We start from the raw sequence: 27,408 nt of genomic DNA, 5'->3' as shown, positions 1-27,408 counted from the left end.
TGTGCCAGTTAAAAGGGTAAAACATTCCTATATCGTGTTACTGGCAAAGGAGGTCTCAATGTAAATGCTCACCCCGAGCCCTCAATACTCTGGGTTTCGCTGTGTGCGACGACGCTGTATAGCGGAGGAGCTGAGGAGGATAGCCAGCAGTGGAGAGAGCGTAGGGATAGAGGAGTTGAAGACGTGTGTGTGCGGAGCAAAGCGACGTGATACTGGGAACCAAGGTGGTGAGCGAGACGGGCGAAGCACGGCGAGCGAGCCGCGGTGTCCAGGATACGGTGGAGTGTGGAGGACGTGTTCAACGATGAAAATAAAGAAGTGGTTGAAGAAAGACCAAAGTTGTTCGTGTAAAGTTCAACCACTACACGTGCATTCAGTTTTGGAACAGTGTAAATCACAAACTATTTGAATGGTGAGCGCTTGCAAATTGTAAATTTTTGGATCTGATGAAAAATCTAATGAAAATATTATTAAACGAAAATCCCACCGAGTCTTTCTCAAAGCAAAATGTTTGGATGAAGGAAAAGTCAGTAAAAAATCAAATGCTGTGCAGCTGGGTTCTGCTTTTAATCCAAAAATATGTTTACAGGCAATTGTGTTTGAAGACTTGCTGTGGTAATTTGGGTCAGAGACCAAGCTGAAAAATGCATGATCAAACGTAAACTATATAAAAAACTGCCCGAGTAATGATTATGAACATGACCAAAGCGTTATATCATAATTCTAATCTAAACATGTATATTGTCCATGGTAAGTTGGGTCAAATAAAGCAAGACAGTATGCTGTCTCAAAAGTTCAAACGATACTAAAAACATACACCCAAATGTTTGGCATCAAGGTGACGAATAAAAAAATATGCTGCAAAGTGTTATTTCTCTTTTTTTATATACATAATTTGGGAATTGTATATTTCCATCAGAAATTTAGTGCATAATGATGCAGCGAGTGTTTAATTGAATTGTGCTATAAACCACGTTCCCTAAGTTAATACGTGGCCGTAACCAACATCACTGGCAAGTGATATCTGAAATGATCATGGGCATACCCCTCCCCTTCACTCACCCACACTGACCATTGTGATCAAATAAGGGGAAGCAACACCCGTGACTGACACGTTGTGTGGAAGGCCTTTATCCAGCAGTGGATTGAAACTGCTGGACATTTTTGAAAATAGTTTTTTCCCAGAGAATTTGATTTTTATAGGATCTCCAAAATATAATGGCATTTTACCTAAGATATAGTATAAAAACACTATCACAAATGGTACTGGAATCTTCACATAGAATACCCAAAATATACATTCCATTAATAGATACCCCACCAATTTCGAATGATTTCATTTTATTATCAACAGAATATTGCATATTGTAAAAGTGATGGATTCTTATTTTGCAGAGAAGCATGTTAAAATATTTAATAAGTGTTTTGAGATTGGTGGGCGATATGTAGAGGCTTTAAAATAACACTTTATTAATAATCTTGCCCTATTATGGACCATGGATCAACCTGTATGCTGGGATTTTTACATGCGTACCCAAAATACTATTGGGTAGTAATTGACAAGTATTCAGAATAAAAATACAAATTTACCAAGCATGCCTAAAATACTATGGTAACTTGCAGAACACAATCATAAAAGAATTTATCTGGGGATTGCTCAAGCCCGATCTTGGTTCAATTACGATTGGAATTGTCATGCACCATTACTTTCGATGAGAATGTAGTAATTTCAGTGAACAAAGCTGCTTTAAATTTCGATTTAAAGCTTTCGTGACTGCAATGATTCATCTTCTTTGGTTCTTTCGGTAAAGTCACGTAGAATGAGAATAAAATAATAAATTGATAAAATAATCAATTTATTATTTTATTCTCATTCTACGTGACTTTACCGAAAGAACCAAAGAAGAAAGCTGCTTTAGTCGTCATAATTGACCCGAGGTCTGCCTAACAGCTGTACCTGACAATGTTTTTGTGATGTTATTGGTGTAGTTGCAGCAGACTGTTTGTAGACAGACTCACAATGAATATGGGAGTTGCAGAAAATATGTAATTGATAATCGATTGAAATACGGTCTGTATTGCTTTGGGAGTTCTTTGTTGTTGTAAGCCCTTGCTTTGTTATTATTTATTTATATTTTGCATATAAAGTTTTTTTTCAGAAGTGCATCTTGTTTGAGCCGGCTGTGAGCTCTGGCTGTGACCTGGTAGTGGAGTAACGGAATTGGGCTTCTCCTGGTCTCTGTATGAATGTTTAACTTCTTTCGCACCGTACGTAGCCAATCGCGCTAATCGTAGGCGCCTCAACCACGCTGTGACTGAGAGACAAGCGACTGCGTGCAGAGCGTTGGCCAATAGGAGTAGAAATCACAAACAATTCTGTTGTCACACAATTGTTTGGTGATTGTTATCCTGAGAGCTGAGTTTTGACGTTGGGCAGGCTAGGAGGGACTTGAGCTTTATCTCGTCCACTACAATGCTTATTTTTTAAATCGTTATTATACCCTCTTATACTATTGTGCAGGTGGCAAGGTTCAGATAGAGGTTTCAGCGAAAACGTGATTAAAATGGGTTCTCAAGTGTAGCATGTTGATGATCTCGGTGGTGACTGCACAAAGAAAATATCACGTTGTTTGGTTTTGCACTAGATTTGGTTAAATTCCAGTGTTCAGAATAAAAAAATATATTGCGTGTATCATGTGACCATCTTTTGGCAGAGTGTGTGGGGAAATCTACACCTCTGTAAATTGATAAACTTTATATTCTTGGTTCTTTCGGTAAAGTCACGTAGAAGGGAAACAATAAAATCATAAAAATATAAAAATATTTTTATATTTTTATTTAATTGTTTCCCTTCTACGTGACTTTACCGAAAGAACCAAGAATATGAATCCCTGCAGTCACGAAAGCTTTAAATCAAAATTTGATAAACTTTGTTTCACTTGAATATCTTTTTTCTCAAGTCCTTGTGAAACATCTATAACGCAGCCATTCTGACAAACGTGAGATTTCCAAATAGATTTTTCGTCTGAGGTGACTCTCCTGATAGCACTGCTGGAATTAGGTGAAAGGCTAAACATTGTTAACATAACCAGAATCAGAATATTTAAAGTTTACGTTACGATCATCAATGCAAAGGCCACAAAATGACGTTTTTTTTTTATTCAGAAAACGTCATCCTCACTTTATTCGACAGGAGGATTTCTGCACAAATCTGGCTGTCGCTTGATGAAGCAAGTTGTAATTACTGGGGAAACGTCGTACTCAAGATTGTAAATGTAGTGGCTTTTTTGCTCTCCAACACACCGGTGTGCTGAACTAGTAACAATTTGGCACGTTCTGTTTACGTCACAAACCTTACAAATTGGTTGTGTAGGGTGGTGGCGGGTTTAACGACACATATTTACACGATCTAACCCAAAAAGCTGTATTATGGATGATATTGGTCGCGAAAGCCAACGTGTTACAACACCTAAAACATTTAACATGAACGTACCCACGATGTTCACCATCACGCAAACGAACAAATATTACGTGTGACGTCACTCAGGAACTCAGCTGCGATAAGCCTGTTGCTGTAAAGAAGTGCGAACGCCCGAAACGTTGCCTAGAAAATGTACACTTGTCCTCGTAAGACTGTTTCCTGAGTTTTTATTTTAAATATTTTAAGCCGCAATCGGTGCGTTAAATTATGACGTCATTCAACAGCGCTAGCTGACATGACGCCACTACCCCCAGGCCAATGATTTGCTCTCTCTCACCCCCCTCCCACCTCGCCCTCTCTCCCCACCCTCGCGCTCTCCCGCGCGACTCGCGTCACGGCTCGACGGACCAATGGGCGAGCGCGTTACGTCGCCGCGCGCTGTCACCAAGCGCTTGAAGTAGCCAACCAGGGGGCGCGTCTCTGGCAGCCGGCATTGCCGCCAACGGGCTCAGGGAGCGAGAGGTAACGCGCTGTCGGGCGGTTCGGACTGCGAAGGGGAAAAAAAAAATCTATCGACGATATAATTATAACAATCGCGACCGCCTCGGCGACCTTTTGCTGCAAAACGTCAACGGGCAGTTGGATTTATTAGTCGCGCGTTCACTTTGTGGTAAATTGGCTCGAGTTTTTTGTGCGCGCGAGCGCGCGCGAGAAAAGTTGACGGGCTTGGGCCCGCCGCCTGTCCCTATAGGCCCCAGCGAGCGCAGCCACGCGGTGCTCGAGGCTCGTGAATATGTTCGCTAAATCGTCGACTGCGAGCGTTTACTAACCTCGCCGCATGTGTCGGGTTTTTTTATTTTAAAAAAGGTGTTTTGCTACTTACAGCCGGTTGAGTGTGGTTTATATCTTTCCGTGCTTGGTTTAAAAAAAAACCGCGTAGCTCGCCGCGGCGTCCGTTAGAAATGTCATTGCTTTACGTGGCTTCGGTTGTACATCTGTTTGTTTAAACGTTTTTTTGTTTTAAATGTAAGTACGTAAGACGTTGACGCGTGGGTGAAAGAATGCCGAATAAGTAGCTCAAAATTTGGGAGGCCAAATTCACTTGTCCTGACAACACCACGTGGCGTCGGCGATATAATGCGGCGTTGGCTGATGTGTCATGCGAATTTAAAAAAAAACAATCGGGAGCCAGAAATTCGCACGTATTGCCCGGCAAACTGGGCCCGAGGTGCTTTTTTAATCAATGTTCACTTCTAGTAGTCGTGTCAAGGGCCCACGGCAAGGCTCCCGTTTAATTTAAAACGAATCGTGACTGCGCGCTTTAGTGGTGGCGCCACGTGGTCTCGCGATGGGGGTGGGGGGTGTTCCAGGAGACTCTTGGCGGGCGCTCGGGGGGTTAGCATAATAGGCTTTAAAAATATATATCTTCTGTATAGTACAGCTGTGGTTATGTTTGTACAAAGTGAAAACCATTGCCGCCAAATATCAGGAGAGTCGGTTGGCATCTTAAGTGGGCTACGCGAATCGCTGAGATTTTGGCGCCCCGTTTAATCCTCTTTGTTCGGGTTTTGCAACTGGAGTCCGCCGAATTCTCAAGTGGAAGTCCCATCCACATCAGTCCATCATCGTCAGTTGCGGTCATTTCGATGAAAGTCTTCAATCGGTGGTGTCGTTTAAATTAATTCCATCACTTGTGTTTGTACAACTGAACTATTAATTAAAGAAAGGTAGTTTTCCAAACGTTAGATTTTTACGGCAAATATATATTTTGAAAGGTATGGGTTTTTACACAACGTATTCTCGTTAAGTTTGCTGAAGCGGAAACTTTCTATCAACTTTCCAATACAATTCTACTTTGGGGCCTGATAATACAAATTTAAATAGTGATTGTGCAACTTTATAATTGGTCGCCTTATACGATAAGACGTTAAGCGGGTGAGTCCTCACCTGGTTAAGTACAATAAACTTAAAAAGGTGTCCTCTGGTCTAACACCGTTTTGAGACGAGGCTCAAAAGAATGCTGTCTCTGGTGTGGACCAATCGGTTTCAAAGACAATGCATATATTATCAGTGTTTTGTTTGCATTCTGACCACAAGTAGTGTGGTTAATGCAGACATGATTCCTTGTAAAAGGTGTTTTTTTGTCGCCAGAAAAAAAGGGGAGAACCTATACTCAAGGTGTAACGATCCATCTCAATTCATATTTTGGGCTGTGGTGTATGTAGAACATAGTGGCAAAGTACTGTAGTAGAAAGTATTTAAACAAGGTGGGGTATGAAGCTGTAATGGTATTTTAAAAAGGACAGTTATCAGTAACGATGCGAACATGAATGGTTCGATGTATGTTTCGAGGGCCTCAGGATCGTTTTAATCGAGAATCGATTAACGCCCCCGTTAGCGCGTGAACGTGACATGATCGTTCAGAATTTGTATCTGGCCTATGTAATTCCAAGACGTCGCTGCAGTGAAACTAGTCACTGGCTTAGAGCGCCATGCACCTTGGGAATGTCGCCGTGCATCCCGTTTGAATGCGCCAACTGCTATATTTTTCCTGCAATGCCATACAATTAAACCCCCCCTGTTTACAAGGGCAACTGCCAAAAGCTGTGCCTTTTGGCCATACAAAACAACTGCGTACACGTTTACGCCCCAAACAGTGGGATAAAGTTGAGGGTTTACAGCAGTCGGAGAGCGTGTGGGGTGGGTAGTTGGATTTGGTTACTGAGAAGATTTCACAGGCAATATCTTTGGCGATGGAAAATCAATCGCAAAACCTTGACTTTTGTGACTACTACGGTTGAACTGTAGTGGTCTGAAAGCTGGCAATACTGTATGATATATCTCGGATGATACTGTCACAAGTTCATTTAACACTTCTATTGTCATTTGCCTTTAATATTTGGGCCTTGAGCATTAACACTATATGGTAAACTCTAACCCAAGTTTGATTCCACGCCTCAGCAGGGACAAGTGAATTCTAAAACAGACCCTTCTCAAACGCACATTGACCAGTGTGGTGAATAATAGTAAAACTAGCGGGAATTACCCGGCGTTGCCCGGGTCTTTAAAATATTTCAAAACTACTCTTAAAAATCTAACAGTGCATACTGACTGGTGGTACCTGCTATGATTACAGCTGTGCATACCGAATGTGGTGGTACCTGCTATCACTACAGTAGTACATGCTGACTTTATAGCAGTATTTATCGACTCTATAGCACAAGGTACTCGTCTGACAGCGTGGTGAGGCCTAGTACCGTGCAGAGCCTCCGGCCTCGCCTAGATTGTCTAGCCGGCCGAGGTGGCACCTTGGCAGGCTGGGCTGCTACTCCTGACCCCCCCCCCCCAGCCACAATCTCTCCGGCCGCTCTGCAGTAATATCTACGGCCTATAGTGGTAGCATCTAGCGACTGTATATAGTAGTAACTGCACGCATCGGGGTGGGGGTCGACATCACACAGTGAAGATTAAAACTCAGCGTTTAGTGTGTGTTTAGCATTTTTAACGCGAAAGAAAATGCCCCTCTCCCACCGAAGGCGTGCGACTTGGCATGGGTTTTCCCCCCCACCAAAGGTGCGTGAGTTGGTATGGTCGTGCACGCGTCATAAATAAATATATAGCACGCAAAAATCTTACTAAATCGCTAATTAAACTAAAGTTGACGGGTGTGAAAAAGGAATAGCGCTTTCTCCGGCGGGGTTTACGACGGGGTACCTGGCTATTTTTGTTTTTACGTTAACCCCACCGTTGGAGAGCCAAATCCTTCGCAAGCGTGCGAACACACAAAGCCACACACAAACAGATATTTATATATAGATAGATTAACTGTTAAGGATCACAACGTGCAGACACTTTCTTTCAACACTAAGTCTTTAAGGGAACTACAATTGAGATTTCTGTACGATATTTGCATTCATCTCGGTACAAGTGATGCCCCGTAATGCATATTGAGTTTTAATTCTTTGTATTTGTTTATTCAGGTGCAACATCTCAAATGGCTGAAGAAGACAGGTACTTTTTTTGACGCGTTCAACCCACGAGATAATACATTTTAACTTTGGTTTTGTCCTTTCCAGCAATAATACAGGTGTTGGAATGTGTAAACACCAAATAGACACCTGTTTCAAGCCATCAAGTCTACGGTTTGTAATGTATGGTGTGAAAGAAGTTAAACATTCGTAAAACATGCAAGCAAACGTTATTTGATCATTCACTATGTAACAATTTTTGTTCCTGGGTACTAAGTGGTATTTTTTAATTGCTTATGCCGAAAAAGTATAGAAAATGGCTATTATTTCCCCAAACTTTGCTTTTGTGACCAGGACTTTGTGAACGAAAGACAAATGTACACGTTTTCTCATTGAAAATAGGTATATTTCAAAATATCATTGTCCTGGTCACAAAAGAAAAGTTTGTGGGGAATAGCAATTTTATGTACTTTGAGGCATAAGCAATTAGAAAATAACACTTACCTAGGAACAGTTTTTTTTTGTTACACAGTGTAATGCTTGCGTTGTCTTTGAAATTGATTAGCCTGCTCCACAGACCGCCGCCGCCTTTTTGCCTTCAGTGTTAGCCCAGAATGGCAAAAGGGGCAAACAGCATAAAACGATGCAAATATAAAAGCACCTCCGATTAGCATGGTTAGCTATGTACGGTGCAAAATAAGTCGTATATACATCAAGAGACCTCCTTTGCCAGTACCAAAATATGAGAATGGGTTTTTTCCTTTTTTTGGCTAATAAAACGTGTTAAGATATTAAAACACCAAACTAAAACCTTTTACAAGAAATCATGTCTGCATTAACCACAATACTTGTCTCAGAATGCAAACAAAAAACATACTCTGTTAATATATGCATTGTCTTTGGAGCCTAGTCTCAAAAGGGGTCTCAAAAGGTATTAGACCCTTTGACTAACGCCATTTGAGACGAGGCTCCAAAGAAAGCTGTCTCTGGTGTGGACCAATCAGTTTCAAAGACCAAACATACATTATCAGAGTGTTAGTTTGCATTCTGACCACACGTATTGTGGTTATTGCAGATATGATTCCTTGTAAAAGGTTTCAGTTTGGTGTTTTAACATCTTAACACCTGTTTTGTTACCAGAAAAAAAGTGGAAAACCTATTCTCAAGCTCATACACATTAATAGCTCCTGGTTGAGCTTCGAATATTTAATGTGTTATTGCCGGAAAGGGTAAATAAAGCCTCTCTTTCAAAATTTGTATACCACCAAAAAATGGTTTAATTATTAAACAAAAATTATATTGCCAGCAGGTTTAATTGTGCTGAATCGCATTCTGCGTCTTGTTTGCACTCGACAGCAAAGTTGTAGCAGTAGGAGAGGATGAGATGGAAGAAGTGGATGATGAAGAAACGGAGGCGTGTGCAGGAGATCAAGACAAGAAAGGTGTGCTTGTAAATGCTTTGCTAATATATTTAAATATACATTTTCATTATACGACGGCCCTGAGTAATATTCAGTGGCACTTCACCACCTAGCATCAGTGTGAGGATGTCAAGAGTGCAGATTCATCACATGGCAACCAACGCTTTTATTCTATGTTGTATGTGCAGGATGCATCAACACTGTAAATTTACCTCTAAGTTAATCTTTAAAAACAGATCTGCTGATGGAAAGTGCAAGCTATGTTGATGCCTGGTCCACTCATGGGTTTCGATAAATTCATAGTATTTTCAGTAGGCAGCCCATTGTGTTCTCTTAATAAGTTATTTTCTGGTAATATGCAAGCTTAAATCCAGGAGCTTTCAATTGTATGGCCTGGTGGGTGCAAGCTTTTCTTTTTTGCATTGACTTTGCACTTCTGTGTTGTTAAGCTTGTTCTGCTGTCTGCGCTACTCGTGTTACCAATGCGTGTATACCACATGAAGAGACATTTAATGATCATATGTTTGATATATTAAACGCTTAGGAAATGCAGTTAATCACATTGCACATGGTAAAACGATCGAGTTTTTTCATTTATTTTTGTATTCTGGAATCAATGGTTAATGACAATCTCATGGACATTGCTACACCTGGTCAAAGAGTTGCTTACTGTGATACTGTTGCTGAAACTGGACCTAAAATGTGTTAATTATATTTGAAAACACTTTGAAATTTTCAGTGAAACAGCTGACAGCTCAGATGATGAAGAATCCGCAGGTTTTGGCTGCACTGCAAGAGAGACTGGATGGGCTGTCAGGCACTCCATCTGGCTACATCGAGAGGTCATACTTTATGATGTGTAATAGTCCTCGATTTTTTGCAGGTTTAATTTTTCAAAAATATTGTCTTGAAAAGTTTGCAATGTTTTAATTGTATGGAATAATAAAAGCATTTTTTTTATACCTGTTGGTAATGGTACATTTTATTTGAATTCACATTGACTTGCGTTTATTTAGTATGAAGCATCATGGTGTACCAAAACAAAATGCACACATTGAAACTGCATTTATATTGAGTGTTGGTTAAAACGAGCACTGCAGTGTAGCATAGGTTGTAACGTGACTTGATGGTGAATGTGTAAACGATTGCGATTGTGATTATTGTAAATGAATGCATTTATGCAGTTTACCAAAGGTTGTGAAGAGGAGAGTGACAGCCCTGAAGAACTTGCAGGTGAAGTGTGCACTGATCGAAGCAAAGTTTTACGAGGAGGTCCATGATCTTGAGAGGAAGTACGCAGCCCTGTACCAGCCGCTCTTTGACAGGGTGAGTGCTGCCAAATCTGCTGATGAAATGTCTTCTGTGTTACGTGGTGGTGTCATGACATGCTGAACCTTTGGACAATGGAGTTGCCTACCAAAGTCCTGTGTTCCAGGCTATCTTACACGAGTGAAGCTTCATTAATGAGAGATGACGTTGGTTTCCCACGCTGTAAAGCATGAGTGAAATCGCTGATTTGTATTTTTAAATGGATGCGATTGACGTTGCAGTGTAAATATTTTAATTCTCATTACCAAAGTTTAAACCTGTGCCGATGTATTGTGACCCCTTTCTAGTTGTGAAGCTGCATATGCTATATCATGTGTCTGGGGTCTTTATATTTGGTTATAGAATGGCCTTTGTTATATTCCATGTAATGTACATTGCTACACTTGTTTTTCTCACTTTAATTCTGTGTGGCTGCTGCTGTTGCAGAGGAGAGACATTGTAACTGCCTTGGTGGAACCTGATGATGCGGAATGTGAGTGGCCGAATGACAAGGAAGAAGACCTTGTGGTAAGATCGTCATTGCATAAACTGAACTATTGTTTTTCAGCAGTGGTTGTTATTCTTGCACTTGTGACTAATCCTGCACGTTTTTAAACTATACCATGGTGTGGTAGGATTGAAAAAGTAAAATGAGAGCTTGTTTCACAGCTGATCAAATATACTGCAGTGTCTGCTACTTGGAAAACATAATGGCAGAACCTTTCATGCTTACTTTTGAAAGCACTTAATCTTCATGTTGCTGTAGATTCTACATGCAGCTTGTTTTGTATTCCACGGAGGTGAAACAGTCCCATTTTTTTCAACTGACTAAACTTCCCCTTGTGGTGGTGTGATAACCTGGTTTTATTCACATGGTGTTTTAAATGTTTCCATAGCAATTATTTCGGTGACCATGAAAACACGCCACATCAATATGCCTCTTATAAGGCCAGACAGTGGTATGATAATCTAAGTGCATGTGTATGAAATTTAAACATAACAAGTAATTAAATTTTAGATGTGCATGGTTTTCATCCAGTGAACGCTGAAATGTTCCACAAGGTGGCGTTGCACCCTTGATGTTCTCTCGCATAAATGTTTTTGTGAATCTGCTTTGAATAATTGTCTAATTGTAGAATTTAATTGACATTTCAGTATGAGCTTTGCATACATTTGCGAATAGGACGTTGAATTATAACGGTAAAACCATAACCTGCTATTGAAAAAGTAAATTTGGTCATGCAATTTGATAAATTGCATTAACATAATAGAATTTCATACGTGGGCTTATTCTTATTTGTAACATGAGTGAGCTGCAGTTATTGCAATATGCAATTGACATTTTGAAAGTTCTTTCCTGGTGCGTGTGGTGCATCCACAAAGGTTAAACATTGTGCATTTGTGGCTTTTTCAATGATGGGCTTTAAAGAGTCCTCATTGAGTTGCTGTGTTAAGAATGTTTACGTGGCCTCGCAGCAAAAACATATAAAGGCTATTGAGCTTATCTTTGCTTGGACCATGTTTATTTTCCATAGGATGAAGTGAAGGAGAAAGCAAAGCTTGAGGAAGAGAAAAAGGAAAAAGAGGAAGATCCCAAGGGCATCCCAGAATTCTGGCTGACTGTGTTTAAAAATGTGGACATGCTCGGTGACCTTGTGCAGGTAATCTACAGAGAGCTGTGCGTGCATGTTTTTTTTCTCCCTCCTGTAAAAACTGCTTCATTTTTATTTTGGACAAATTTCTGACCTTAAACACCGACTTGGAGAATAATTTGGACCACTTATTGTCAAGTCAGCAGATGCTGCATAAGCCTGTGAGACGGTTTTGTATGTTAAGCACTTTTTCATGGCAACTAATTTTTATATTACCACAACTGCAGCAGGCAATGGAAATGCCCTTGACTTCACCACCATAAAATATACCATTATTTCTGTCTTTACAATATTCATACATTTTTGGGTGGGTCATTGATCACTACTGATTGTTCTTATAGCCTAATGAGGTGTTTGTGTTTTTGCAGGAATATGATGAGCCAATTCTTAGGTATTTAAAGGATGTACGTGTGCAGTTTTCCGAAGCAGGACAGCCAATGGTAAGAAAGCTTTACTGAGCTGTATGGAAAGTCTTTTTTGTTATCCTTTGCCTGCTCATGAACTTGGTTGTTCCATTTCCAGATTTTTTAAATCTTATTAAAGATCTGCACCATGCTTTGCTTATCTTTTTATATAAATGTGAGTCTTTGCCCCCTATCATTCGGTCTGTTTGCCTGCTTGATGTTGCTGTGTAAGTAAGAGGTGTGTTTTTGTGATGCATGATCAACATGTTGTGGTTCCTGGACCCTTGATAGATGCTGCTATACTTTGGGGATGATAAGTCTTAGTCGTTGAATGCCACGTGTCTGGTGTCAAACTCGTATTTTACTTACTCTCAGTTGAATGTTTTGCCTCGCATAAATTGGCAACCTTTTTCCCAGCATGCGTCTACTACATTTTGCCGTTTTAAGCTGCTCACGAGTTAAGTTTATCAAATGAGTGGACTTTTTTGAAAAAGAGCGAGTGCAAATGTTCCACATTTTTTCAGGTACAATCCCTATACTTTGGGTAAAGATTAACGTCGGTTGTTGAATTTAATCTTGGCAAGTCCTTCAATTGTAGGCATAGTGTATGGAAGGGCTGAATCATGACATTCCAACCAATATAAAGTTTTGTTTTCCTAACCAGTCTTGTTTTTAAAAAACTATTTTAAGGGGCTCATGACAAAATGGTAAAAAAAATCCAAATGGCTGACATTGACATGTTGAAATGGGCACCACATTTACTGATTGTCCTTTATGATTCTGGTAACTTGCACCGAGTCAAGTAATTTGCCTGGAGGAACATATGCAATTATTAAAAGTAGTGTTGGTCATTTTATATTTTTCTTAGTGTACAATCTCTAAAACCGCCTACTCGAATTGTATCGAGTACAAGCAAAAAAGCCGCAACGTTTCAATCACAACACAAGCGGTCTTCTCTCCACCTGATGAAGACCGCTTGTGTTGCGATCGAAACGTAGTGGGTTTTTTTGCTTTTATTTTAGATTTTTTTTGTTTTCAATTTACGTGACTTTACCGAAAGAGCCAAGAATATGAATTCCTGCAGTCACCAAAGTTAAGTCTAAATAGACACATTTATACTTTCGCAGTCGAGCCCAATAAAACCACTCGATAATATTGGTCAAAATCCTGTGTTCATTTGAATGAATACCTTGTTGACAAGTTTGTGCACTGGTTTGACACATGCCCATTTTTAAGACATGTTTTCAACAGTAAAAATGTCAAATTATCTAAAAATGTTACAATTTATTGCTACTTGTCCCATAACATAGTTAAACGTCATTTGCTCAGGTATTGCTTATTTATAAAGCATTCGTGACAAATTGCCAACCTTGGTCACCACTTATCCTATTCCTTTTCCAAATCCAGATGTCACTGTTTAATGTCAAGCTGCATAAATGTAATGAGCGATCCCTCAAGTCGAAAAGCCTTTTTCTGAAGTAAACGCGTCGTAAATGGCAGCTTACGTCCATGACTCAGGTGTCTTCATGCAACACGTGGTGGTGATTGTTGAAAACTCGTAAGGTCTTGAGAAATGTTATTGCATTCCTCTGAAAAAAAGCTCGTGCGTAAATACTTGTCACAAGTGATTCATTGCAAATGTTATCCGTATTCAACCCTCTCCCATCGGTGGACATCAACTATACATAATTAAATGTAGAGGGCAAGGCATTTTCCTAAGCTGTGCTTTTCATAAAAAATTATACGCTTAAAGGAAATGTTAAAATAAATATACAAACTTGCAATGACTCAGTCCAGTTAAACTTCCGCTGCATAGGGGGCCCAGCGATAGGGTCTCGGAGCACCGACGATGTATGCTCGGCAATGGTAAGGCACGGCTATGACTCTCCTCAAGTGATCTGATTTTTTTTTTTCCACTGGGTGATGGTCACGAGGCATCTAACCAAATCGCCAGAATGCCCCTCATTCTGGATGGTGCTTGAATGGGTGACTTTCGTGCACAATCAGGCTTGTCATAGGGCTGCGAGGCTGGTAGTAAAAAAGAGCTGTGAAGCAAAATCATTTTTTTATTTGTATACTCCTGCAATCTGCTCTGCCTTCAACCCATGCTGACTAGCGTGTATGAATTATCTTCGCATAACCCCACCCCCCCGCCCACGACCTGCGTGGTGTATGGAGGCCCGCATCAAAGGTGTGCCTTTACAGAAAGACTGCATAATTTTGATGTCAAGGCTGTCTCAAAACCGCGTGTGCATCTGCAATGTCTTGACAACTAACTTGTGGTGATGTATTCTCCCGCATGTTCAGAGCTTCTTGTTGGAGTTTCATTTTGAGGAGAATGAGTACTTCACCAACACAGTTCTGACCAAGTTGTACAAAATGAAAGCGGAGCCCGATTTGGACGATCCCTTTTCCTTCGAAGGACCAGAAATCACGACGTGCACGGGGTAAACGCAACAGGGGAGCCATTAACACACACACACACACACGAGGGGAGCTGCTTGTGCTTTCAGACTTGTAAATAAGTAGACTCTTCCCCTGCTTTGGGAGGGTTAAATTGTGTTTTATAGAGGTAATTTATAATGGCTGTTAAAATGTTGGTGGAGGTTATCTCTTATTAAAGTGAAATATTTCATTAAATATTCAGGGTGTCCCTAAAAGGTATCCAATAATGAAGACGTATGATTAGACGGTTTGAACTGTGTGATTGAAATGTTGGTACTTACGAGTCTATCAAAGTTTTTTTTTATTCTGAACGCCTGGGTAATCTTGAACAACATGAAATAGAAGCATTCAAAACCATCAAGCCCGTAGATGTTCGTGAATATCTCGTCTCTTGATACTGCTGTCACGATACCATGGTGGGTGTGTGGTTTAAAGGGATTAAATCAAAATCTTAATACTACCGGTGTGTAGTTTCGTAGATCTAGCTCAAACTGCTGTTTTAATTGTATATATTTAATAATTCATAATACCCTTATGGACACCCTTTAGGTCTGTAATTCTCTTTAGCATGTTGCTGTAAGATGCCAGAGGTGCAATGCAGTCTTAATGGTTGAAACAAAAGCCACTGGCCAAATTGCTTCTACAGTGGTCAGCCAATTTTTGTTATTGCTGTATGTTGTAGAGTTTAAATTGCTGCCTGCTTTATAGTTGGCTCGGTAAGTGCATATTTGTGTTTATTGGATTCATAAATATAGTGGAGCTGGGTTTGAAGTGTATGCAAGGCTTTTTCAATTGCTTTTGGTGCAGCCGAGCCTTCGCAGTTTGTCATCTTCCTAAGGGAGGTGGTGAAACGCCAGTGTAATATGTTAATGCTCACTGATGCACTTTATCATGCATGCACATGCATCCATATAAAAATAATACATTTGTGCATTTTTATATCAATAGTGCAATTACTGCATCACCTTGTTTTATGATATGGTCAGGGGGCAAAAGTCTGCAATGTTATTTTACAAAAATTTAAAGATAAAACATTGTTTTCATCTGCAAAACAATGGGCGTTTAAATTCTTTATTTGGTTTTCTTGGAGCTCAAAGGATTGCTATTTCGGCCATTAATTCTACTTAAAATAGCTTAAGGTTTTCGGTAGCTGAAATGTTTCCTATGCCCAGTCCTTAAAAAAAAGACGAGCCAATATTGGAATTGTGTTGATTTACCTGCGATGTACACTAAATTAATTTTCTTCTTTGGTTCTTTCGGTAAAGTCACGTAGAATGAGATTAAAATAATAAATTGATAAAATAAAATAACACAATAAAATTCTCACGACGTTTCGGCCACAACACAAGCGGCCTTCATCAGGTGGAGGACAGCGCTGTCCTCGAGACAGTCTTGTCCCTTCACCTGATGAAGGCCGCTTGTGTTGTGGCCGAAACGTCGTGAGAATTTTATTGTGTTGTTTTATTTTATCAATTTATTATTTTATTCTCATTCTACGTGACTTTACCGAAAGAACCAAAGAAGATGAATCCTTGCAGTCACGAAAGCTTTAAATCGAAACTAAATTAATTGTCAGCTTTATTGAGGCAAGTTAAGCACCCCTTTGCCAAACGTCTCTGCAGGTGCAAGATCGACTGGAAGAAGGGCAAGAACATCACTGTGAAGACCATCAAGAAGAAACAAAAGCACAAGGGCAGGGGCACCATTCGTACAGTCACCAAAACGGTGGCCAATGAGTCCTTCTTTAACTTCTTCAGCCCACCTGAAGGTGTGTTAATGTGCCCCCCTCCTCTCCAGGACTTCCCTGTGAACATGCCTGGTGCCACAAAGCTTAATTTAAATTGCATTATCAGACTCCTCTGTTTAGGCTTTATTTGTGCTGCTGCCCAATAAGCTAAATTACTTTGCAAGTTGGAAATTCTATATTTCTACTGGTTTTGGCCAAATTGAAAACGAAACTTTCTGCATTTAAAATAGTTTCTATTTTGCAAATCCCTTCAAAACAGATGCATTCTTCTTCATTGGAGGCATGTAAGCCAAACCTGCCCAGTTTTTCCCCCTTCGTGTTCTCCCTTATGCTTCCCTTCCCCCTCTCATTGAAAGCTGGACAACCATCTTAAAAAAGCCTAGTTTGTTTTATCAAGGGTTGGGAAGTTGGCTAAAATATTACAGCAGTGAGGAATTCTCCGTTTGTTTTTTGGGCCCTTTTTCTCCTTGAGTTTATTCAACCTCTTAATCCACAACGGCTTTTTTGTTGTTGCTCGTAGAAATTAACATTTACTTTGCTCACCTATCGAGTCTGTGTGTGTGTGTGTGTATAGTGCGAGTGCTTCGTACACCGACAATTTTCTGCCACGCTGTGCTGTGGGGGGGGGTGGGGGGGGGAATCGCCGTACAGTAGTTGTAAACCCCTTGTTGCTAACGACCACAAACGTGAAGTGCCGAACTCGTAATTTGTACAGCGTGTGTGAGTGCGCGGGGGGTGGTAAGGAATTGTGTAGCAGCACAGGAAATGAAGCCTGGTGGAACGCTTCCAAACGCCCACGCGCACGCCTTGTTTTCCTGAAGTTTTGTAGAGCCAAAATGCCCATCTGCTGAGGTAGTAAAGTTTAAGAATGTAAAATTTAGCTAAAGCAATTGATTAAAATATGCCACTAAAGAAACCAAGTGTACTATTTTTTTACGACGGTTAGATTGTATTCATTGGGCCAGGAAAGCTTGATGCTAGCTTTATGTTAATAACGCAAATTGCAGATGAATTTAATTAACACAGCAGTGATTTACATGGTGGAAAAAGTGCTGCCTTTAAATTTTTCGTATTGGAATAATTATAGATTATTTTTTTACAGATTGAAAGGATGTTGAATTAAAATGATGTTTAAACAGGTTTTCCAAATCTGCAGGAAATTTGTTTTTGAGTAACCAAAATGTTTCTATGCAGACTACATTATTATTGCAGAGCTTTAAAGGCTGGCTCGCATTTTCCTAAAACTTCTTAAAACTATTAATGCTGGATTTTTGTACATTTTCATACGTTTGTAATATGGTAAATACTGAAAAAATTATCCTACTAAACATTGAAGAAATGTACATTAAATTGTACCATGATTGCACTTGTGAGCTACGGCAAATTGCAATGTGCTGAATTCCGTCAGCTCTAATATTTCACCATTTGACCATCATATCTCATAGGGGGAGAGGCTGATGTGACACCATTCTGCATCCATCCCTTATTTGCAAGCTGCACTATAAAGTGACCTGGTGTGCAATGACCGTATGCATCAGGTTTCATCATAGTGCCAGATTAAAGTTCCTGCTGATCATTACATGCAGGCAGAGCTGTCCACAGCTCGTCTCTCTTGAGAGCAGGGGACAACCCATGGCAGTGCTGCCTATTCTTGTCAGCCCAGCGGATCTGCCCTCCCTATAAAAGTTGGCCCTTTACCAAGTTGATGTAGAATGTGCAACAGTGCGGCCCAAAAACAAATCTCGTAGGTATGTATTTTTGTGCATTCTTGGCTGTAAAATAAAATGTTAAAGCTTTGTGAAATAGAAAATAACTTTAAAGTGAGACTCCAATAGCGACACGTCACTCATGTCACTATTAGAGTCCTTTAGAATGCCGTCACGGTTTTGGTGAGACATCGGATTAAAAAAATGTTTACTGATAAAACATTACCTCGGCCAAATTAATACTCTAAAAGCATATCTACAACACGAGCTATTTAGTCGCAGCTTTCCTGAACACGAATCCTAGATAATTTAACATTCATAATAAATTGAGATGTTTTATTTACAATAGAACGTTTTATCGTTAGTTTTGGCATTGGTGTGTTTCTGCTAGATTATGGGGTCGTTAACCAAAAAAACAAGTAGCCCCGGTTGAAAAAACCTCTCTGTTTCAAGAGCCACAATGCATGTCTAGGATTTGGTGGTCCTTACTAAATACCATCACGAAGCAGTCCTTAAAGAGCCACATGCTCCCGGTTGACATTGGGGTTTGTTTGACCGTACCACAGCATGCTGATCAATTGGTGGAGGTACCAGGTCTGATTTTTAAAAAAACTTCCCACTGATGGCTGTGATGGCAAGCCAAATCCAGGTTGCCAGGTTCATATATTGCATTTTAACCACTGTCACCACTCCTGCCCTAAATGTTGAGGAATATAACACTAATTAAAAATAAGGAACGCAATTTCTAATTTAAAAAATGTTAGTTAATTTAGGCATGCATATACGGTGTTTCCTCGTTATTTGATAGGGATATGTTCCGTAGATGCTCGTTGATAATGCTATTAGCCAATGAAAACTTATCTTTAATTAATTTCCTAAACTATTAATGAACTATTAAATACATAAAAAAAATGTAATGGTTACAAATAAATATTCAAGTGAATTGGTTTCGATATGAACTTTTCCTTATCCTCATTACGTTATCTTTAATTACTTTCTCATCACTTTAAGTCATCGCTTTCTCGCATGACATTCTCTCTCGTCACGATCTCATCTCAATGCAGTATTGCAGAGTTCCAGATGTGCTTTGCGGATAGCCAAATCGCTGATAGCAAGTCTGAATAACGAGGGAGTACTGTATGTAAGCATTTCAAATGTATGTTTTCTGCTTGTTTTTGAGAATGTAGATAATTTACCAGCATTGAAGTACAGACAAATTGATCTTGATTGCATATTTAAAGGTGGTACTTTATCATGATAGAATATCCCAGTGTGGCAGTTATTGCTGCTGAAATGAACCATTAATCTGAATTTATTCTCATTGGCTGTTGCCATTGCTTGTTTCACACCGCCAGAAATGTTCATTGTCTCGTGGGGTTTGTGAGGAGCTGGAATGGAAATTACTACGATTGATTGTTAATGTACACCTCCCCCAACCCCTCATTTGTGTGTGTTGCAGTTCCTGAAGATTCAGATGGGCCTGAGGTAAGCAGTATTTCCAGATCTGAATTTCCTAAATATAAAAGCTTGGACATCTATCTAAGTTATAACTTCTTTTTTTGTGTGTTAGTTTGTTGTGAATCCCCGCACCTCCTGATTTAATATAGTTGGCTATGTACGGTGTGAAAGATGCTCAACATGTACATAACTAAATACAACATATAAAGCAGCGTTCAGCGATGTTGTCAGGCCCCTTGGTTATAAGCTAGTTTTAATTTTGAATTTCCCTCAAATTGGGCTTCAAGAGAGGTTATTTTAATCTTGGCTTCTCACACAGATTGGGTTATTTTTACTTTCAAGCCATAATCACTTTAAAGGGGTCTGCATTGACAAATACAATGTATACAAACGTTTCTAATTTAAGTTGAAGAGTTTACGGGTACCATTGTTGGTAAAATGGTTCAGTGTGCTATTTGCAAATGGGCAGCGAGTGAAGTAAAGTGATATAGATGTGTGTTTGTCCATAATGCTGCATCAAAAAAGGTATTTGCAAATGATTTCTCAAGGGTACGGCATTGGTCATGCACCCACACCTTTGGCAGAGGCAGGTGCAGGAGCCTGCAGCGCATAAAAGGGTTTTGTTCAACTTCACAGGCGAGCGCTGCTCGGGAACTAAGATGTGGCTTTAGGGAAAGCACTGCATACACACAGTGCTCCTTCAGATTTATCTGTTTCGGCAGCTTTTTTTATCTTAATTTTTACAATTAAAGCTGCTATCCATCATGTTAACTGCAAAGGGGGAGTATATGGCGAGCCTTATGTTAGGTTCTCCCCAAGGGCAGCAACTTAAGCAATCAGGAATGTATATACTTAGCTCTTTCGGTAAAGTCACGTTGAAGGGAAACAATAAAATATATATAGAATTTTTATTTTTTATATATTTTATTGTTTCCCTTCAATGTGACTTTACCGAAAGAGCTAAGAATATGAATTACTGCAGTCACGAAAGCTTTAAATCAATCAGGAATGTTTTTATATTGATGTTTCACAGTAACGTTACGAATGTGAAAATTACAGCCACGTTAGAAACATTTTAGGTTCGGCCAATAAAGCTGCGATTCCTAAAAGGGGGAAGTTGTCCGGTGAAAATCGTGCGTTTTATAAAACATGACCATTTTAACATCGACACTTTATGTTATTGTTTTTTAGCCCTTCATATCAAAATAGAGTAATTCTACAAACATTTGGTTTTGCTATTTATGATTAGTTTCGACCCATGAGCGCTTTGCACCGTGAAAGGTATTTGCTGCTGATTGTCATGGTTTGATTAAATAATGCAGAAAAATGTATTGGCCGTGTGTAACCCAAAATTTAAGATGGTTTTAATATATGGACTACAAAAAAGGGTTTGCCATTAGCTTATTTTTCAGTTGCACGGAAAATTATTACGCTAAGATGCAAATATTCTATAAGTAAAATGGCAACTCGTATTCCATGTTGTAGGGAATATGGGCATTAAGAGCCTGAGTCAAAAAAAAGACTTTATTTTTACATCAGATTGCCATGATTACAGAAGGCAGCATGCGAGCACTGATCGTTACCCGTAGTGCATTATGGTTGCACTTTGGGCTCCATTACAGTGCCAGAACAAACTTGTCCTCTGAAGAAGGGCTAGACTTATCAGTAGCCTTGCTCTTTCTAAAGCGATGAACAATGCTCTCTTCATAGCAGAAATATGGTAAAGAAACTAGTTTAGCCGTTCATATATAAACACATCGAGCCAACAAGCTCATACGAAGCAGCTGCAGGCATTGGTATGCTAGCTGTTAGAACTTTATTTGGTATATTTTTAATTTGTTTCAAACCAGCTTTGTTTACATTCCTAAATGTGAGTTTGGTAATTAATACATACTTCATCTTGCCTTATAACTAGCATTAAAACGGTATGAATTAATGGTAGTTTTACCATATTTTTGATGTATGGTTTTGCGTTTTGGATCAAATATTTAGATTTTGGCATGTCATAGCTTTTGATTTAAAGCTTTCGTGACTGCAGGGATTCATATTATTGGTTCTTTCGGTAAAGTCACGTAGAAGGGAAACAATAAAATAATAAACAATATATTGTTTCCCTTCTTCGTGACTTTACCGAAAGAACCAAGAATATGTTATAGCTTGTTGGAAGAGAGGCTGAAAGATTTATGTTGGGGCCAGCGGGTAGTCTTTGAACATAACATTTGTATTCTGAGTGAAATTCGAAGAAATGGTCTTTTGCATGTAGAACTTTACAAACTTTTGCAACTTGTGAAAATATCAGCATATCACTGCATCAACACCACATTTTGCACTAATTACTGACCATTTATATGCGGAGTTTGCTTAATGGGCCTGGACACTAGGTTATTTTGCATTTAGAAATTGTTTGCCTTGGCAATTCTCTTCCTGCATGTGTGTAAATTAGCATCGTGTGCTTAAAGTGGTCATGGGGAAACATCTGCTACAGATTTAGCCCCGAGCAAGGTTTTGCTGCAGTCTCATCTGGACCATGGGCTTATTACTTTGTTGCACGCATTTGCGACCGTTGCTCAGGAGACCCATACAAGCGTTAAATCGCCCAAATGTTTACAGATGATTCATGGCTGACATGCGCAGGGCCAGAAAACCAAAAGAGCTATCCCACCGAGCTGTCTGGAAAGCGATGTTGAAATTGTTTCGGGGAAAATAAATATCTGCTTTTGGCCTTTATTTAGATCAAATGGCTCCACTTTTCCCAGCTCATTAATGCTTAAGAACAGCAGGCCCTTGTAATAAGACAAAAGGAAAATAATTTTCATTTTAACTTTTTTTTTGTTAAACATCAGTGTGCTTGTTTTTTTTGAGTAAATACAGACTGTTGGAATGTAAAACAGCTTGAAGCACTGTATAAACACTTCAAATCATAGGTTTACTGTGTATTGGTTGGACGTTTAGGTTTCCGGTAAAATAAGTGGTTTATATTTGTTTAATATTACTTGAATGTTGTACTGTTACGTGCGAGAGCATTCTTGAAATGTCCAGTTGCTGTATTTAAAGCAATCGTCAAAGAGAGTAACTGCTTTTTAATGATGCTTTACAGTATGGGAATGTCTTTCCGTTTGAGCAACTTACAAAATGCCTCAATCCATCCATCGATGAGACGGTCAATAAAAGCGCCGGAGCGTTATATTGCGGTCTTTTTCCCTTCCTTTGACCCCCTCAACCTCACCACCACCACCACCCCCATTCCCTGCGGCTAGGACGAAGAGGCCGAAACACAGCTCGCGACAGATTTTGAGATTGGGCACTTTTTCCGGGAGAGGATTGTGCCCAGGGCGGTGCTTTACTTCACTGGGGAGGCCATTGAGGACGAGGATGACGTGAGTGCTCGTTGCCCCCTTTGTTGCGTCGCGGTTTGCGCATGCTCACACGCGTCAATCGCTCACACGGGGCAATGACAGTGGGCAATAATTCCCCGGGTCTAGCTTTGTGCTTGTCCATGGCTGGCAAAGATCGTGTGGTAAAATACAGTCGTTGATTTCTGCAGTTTTACCACAGGAGAAAAAAACGACTGCCCTCCAGCCGTAACGATTGTTACTGCTTTCACCGTCGTGTACGATATATTTTTTTATTTTGTAACTTTTTCTCGCATGACTTTTTAGCATGTACTGCAATGTTCAGTTTTTGTCTGTCCCCATGGGTTTTATACCTATTTGCATAACCATCAACTATTTCGGTAATTGTGATTTTGTTTCTCTTTTCCAGTATGATGAAGAGGGAGAAGATGGAGAGGTATGTCAGGATGCATTCCTGCAGCATCAATTCACCCAATGCATTATATATTGATTGAGTAATTTGTGAGTAATTTTAATAAACAAATTGTTTCCTCAGGAGGGTGAGGAGGAGGGAGATGAAGAGGATGATGACCCGGACTATGAACCTTCGGTATGAATGCCCACATGCTGTTGTGCTAATATTAGTCGAGAAATTTAAGTGGACACTTTTTTTCTGGCCGCTGCAACATTACACTTCCACCAGGACTATATTGTAAATGAGATGCTTGCATCAGTTGTGCATCCTGGCAAATTGTTTATTTTTAAACACGCATGCAGTGTGTGTTTTTTGAGGAACAACAAAGAGCACGCAGTAAAAATTCAAGCAGTGCTTAAAGTTTTAACATTGTCTGAGACTTAAGCATGGGTTACTTTTCTGAGGAAAAAAAACCAGGAAGAATATACTTGGTCCATAAGTAGGATATGTTTAATACCAATTACTCCTCATTGCTGTACCACTGTCCCCAACACTTTGATATGCGAGTGTCAGCACATGGCTGCCAATAGAGTAATGCTTTTTCAGGTTTTAAACGTTTTATGGCAGCCATATTTCACAGCTAAAATGTTTTGTTTTCCCTTGTGCACATCGACGATTTTTTTCTGCCGACAGGCACATGGGTTCATTCCAGGGCCTAGCCAAGAAGCCTGCTTTAAATCGCTTGTGTAGTAGAAAGAGCAGTGGTAACCTCAAATTGTTCTCTTGTGCAACACCCTGTGGTGGAATTGTGCAATTTGGACACGTATATAGAGTAATTTCCCCCCCCCCCCCCACCAAGTTTCCCTGGTTAATGAGCAACGTACTGGAGTGGGGTGTTGGTGCAGTGCTGTCCGGAGTGGCTGCATCCCTCTACAAAAGCAGATCTTCAGTTTAAAATGTGCATGACTGTTAAAGGAGGCCTAATTGAGACCAGACGTGGACGTGTCATAACATGTTTGGGCATGCATGAGTGCGTCAGAATAGTGGTCTTTGTCTAGCTGTTATATTATCCTGCAGGCATGCCTTTGCCCTACTGAATAGCCTTTATCAGCGTGGGGCTGGCTGAGTGCAGCCCAGAATTTTCTAGCATCGTTATTCTGATGGACTTTTGCCTGCTTGTGACCCACCTTCCTGGTGATACTTTTGAGTAACTCTCGTACTTGTGACATGCGTGAAAATAAACAGCCTTCAGCAAATGTGTTCTGTGTTTAATGGTAATCTAAAAGTGTAAAATCACCAGCTGTTTAAGTGTTTTAAGAGATACGTTGAAAAAAAAACCCACCTCTCCCACGTGTTTCGTAAATGCGAGTGTATTGACCGCATTATAAACAGCGCCATTTATTGAGCTTATAAGGGCATATGAACAACTAATTTAACACAAATATAAGACTGGTGCTTATTGGGAATGGATATCTGACTGCAATAGATTCAAAATACTGTACAAATGTCTAAAGTATGATAGATTTTGGTGAGAATTTGTGCAAAAAATATTAGTTACGGCATTCAGCAACACGCAACATAGCCCTGTGTTTTTATTGTACACCCATTGCGTGACTTAAGACATCGTAAAAATGTTGCTTTTGACTATGCAATGAAATGTAATTGTCAACAGCTATAAGCTGTGTCCAGGACATTCTGGTATAGCGTATACTGATTGGCAATAAGCAGGTTTATGATGCTTTTGTTACCTCTTCGTGAAGAATGTATACATTTCCATATCCGACTGTTAATGCAGATATGAATGTTGCATGTAATAGAGGTAATGAATGTGTGCATTGAAGGCAGTTTCATCCTTTTGGGGCTTAAGTGTGTGGATTATCCAGTGCTGTTGCTGCATACCTAACACAAAATAATAAAAATACTACTGAGGCATAAAGTGGAGATGGCTCTTATTTTTATTTTACCAGTTACTGTAAACCCAAAGTTCAATATTAAAAAAAAAAATCTTGTACGGTTAACTTTGAATACAGAAAATAGCCAAAATGGTGAAAAACTGTTTTGGATTCACAATTCTGCCAAAAAAATAGGGGTTTTTAAAGGCAAATTGTATTGGATCTACTGCAGGATTAACATACATGCTGGATGCCACTAGTGTTTATCTTAAATGGTTTATAAAATAATAAAGGCACTGCTTTATTCAAGAGTGTCAAGTTGATTAATTTTGTGTGAACAAAGATCCATGCACTTTGAATTTATGCATTTTGTAATGTTCAGTTGCTGTTACCTGTGTATGTTGCAATGATCAAAGGTCAAAACTTGTTGCGTTCACCTGGGAAATTAGTTTTCATTTGACAGGTTTCCAACAGCACCAGAGTGTGTTTGATCGTTTGCAGTTGCCTTCCAACGAGTGTATCAAAGAATAGACTTGAAATATTATATTTTGATGCATTCTCTGACATAAGTCATTTATTTGAAGCACTGCAGTACAAATGTGTCATGATTTGATGGTGAGAACTGCAACTTTTTTCCCCAATGAATTTCCAGGTGGTTAGGTTATTTTGGTTTATTGCTAATTGGTATCCAGGCTTTATAAATTGGTATTTAACACCTATAAATGTTGAATCACTTTTATTGCAATAGTCATGAGCAAATGGCAGTTTGTGGGTTAACTATGCAGAGGCTGTAAGAAAAAGAATGACCTTGCGCTCTGCACTGGGAGGGAACGTGCTTAGAAGTGGAAGTTATTGCTCGTAAACTGATTTATATTAGATTACCCAAAAAGTGACCCTCAACATTGAGAGTTGTGCTTAATGTGGAGTTCTGCTGGTGTTGTAACTTATTCACCAATTTCTTTCATGTTTGTGCCTGCAGGCGGATAGCAAGCAGCCTGCCGAGTGCAAGCAGCAGTGAGAGGACAGTTCCCATCTTCAAAAGTTGTCAATTATATCGCTATAAGCTTGGCTTAGCTTTAAACTGGCATGATATTTGTTTCTGCTGAAGAGTTATGTTTGTGTTCACGGTTTATTGTTTTGTTTTTGAAATGTGAATTGCCTAGTTAGAAATGCAAACCAGCTTAATAAAAAAAAGTATGGCTCTTTTGTTACAGGTAAAGTTAAGCCGCACTTTAACCCATGCAAGTTTATAACATTTATCTTTCAATAATTCACGTAGCTTTTGATGTTCACATGTGGAAGTTGCCCAAATAAAATCTTTAATCCAAACATTTTCAATGAAGGATATTTACTGCACAACTGGCAAATAAGAGTATCAAACGATACTGAGATGCTATTTTTATGGCCAGCTTTCCTTTATACACAGTTGCTCACCATCTGCAATATCCATCGCTTATTTTTGTCATGCTTCGAATTTGACTAAAGGATAATGATAGCTTTGACCGGCTTTTACAAAGCCAATTGAATTGCAGGCAATCCGTGTATCCATTTTCTGCTTCAACCAGGTGTATGCATCCCCATCGCTTGTGAAGTAGTACGCTTGGAAAGCAGGCCTGAAACATGGGCAGATAAGCTACTCATCTGCAAAAGGTTGTACAATGAAGGCAGTTTTAGTACAGTATTCAGCACAATAGGTGCCCTTTGTTAAAAGTAAAAAAATATTAATCTACAGTGGGTGCAATGTGACTTTGATCACTTCAAGAATCTTTTGCAGTGAAGGATGTAAACCAAGGGTGCTAAAAATGTTAATTTACATTAAAAATATTCCATTGTACGCCACATCCTTTGGCTAAGATGTGGTGATGGATAAATTGACGTATTGGCAGTGCACCAGGGCAGCACAACACTTCTGTCAAACCTATAGTCCAAATTTGAACTAATTTTGGCGCACCCCCGCAAGATTTTCCAACCCGAGTTGCGAAGCACGGGAAAATATATTCTTGGTTCTTTTGGTAAAGTCACGTAGAAGGGAAACGGTAAAACAAAATTATCACGTTTCGACTGCAACACAAGCAATCATCAGGTGTGAAAACCACAAGAAAATTTGAAAAAAGTTGCGGTTATTTTTAACGTTAGCACCACGGAGAGCGATTTGACAGTTTGTTCAGATGGACGAGTCCATCTGTGTTCGGAAAATAATGGATGCGGTCTGAAAGCGTGAACAATCAAGACCGAAATG

At 39.6% G+C, this 27,408-nt stretch overlaps 1 protein-coding gene and 1 non-coding gene across 3 annotated transcripts; both read left to right on the top strand.

Annotated features, from left to right (window-relative positions):
• Positions 1-3,813: 3,813 nt before the first annotated feature.
• LOC116945554 (nucleosome assembly protein 1-like 1) lies at positions 3,814-26,498 on the top strand. 2 transcript variants are annotated; one of them, XM_032959959.2, is made up of 15 exons: positions 3,814-3,943; positions 7,402-7,432; positions 8,746-8,831; positions 9,550-9,652; positions 9,995-10,136; positions 10,566-10,646; positions 11,654-11,779; positions 12,139-12,210; positions 14,482-14,621; positions 16,242-16,387; positions 19,532-19,557; positions 22,788-22,907; positions 23,293-23,319; positions 23,419-23,472; positions 26,149-26,498. In XM_032959959.2, exons 2-15 carry the CDS (start codon positions 7,416-7,418, stop codon positions 26,185-26,187), a joined length of 1,179 nt encoding a protein of 392 aa, XP_032815850.1. In that variant the 5' UTR covers positions 3,814-3,943; positions 7,402-7,415; the 3' UTR covers positions 26,188-26,498. The 2 variants fall into 2 exon arrangements, with proteins under 2 accessions (XP_032815850.1, XP_032815851.1); XM_032959960.1 differs by having other exon boundaries at positions 3,940-4,091.
• On the top strand, positions 21,098-21,228 carry LOC116945684 (small nucleolar RNA SNORA35). Its single transcript, XR_004403360.1, has one exon. It is a non-coding gene; the product is annotated as a small nucleolar RNA SNORA35 (small nucleolar RNA).
• Positions 26,499-27,408: the final 910 nt, after the last annotated feature.

Source organism: Petromyzon marinus, chromosome 24 (assembly GCF_048934315.1).
Source record: "Petromyzon marinus isolate PM22_M1 ecotype Great Lakes invasive population chromosome 24, UKy_Petmar_22M1.pri1.0, whole genome shotgun sequence".
NCBI lineage: Eukaryota > Metazoa > Chordata > Hyperoartia > Petromyzontiformes > Petromyzontidae > Petromyzon > Petromyzon marinus.
Note: the sequence above shows the minus strand (reverse complement) of the source record. Positions and strands in the feature narration are given on the sequence as shown.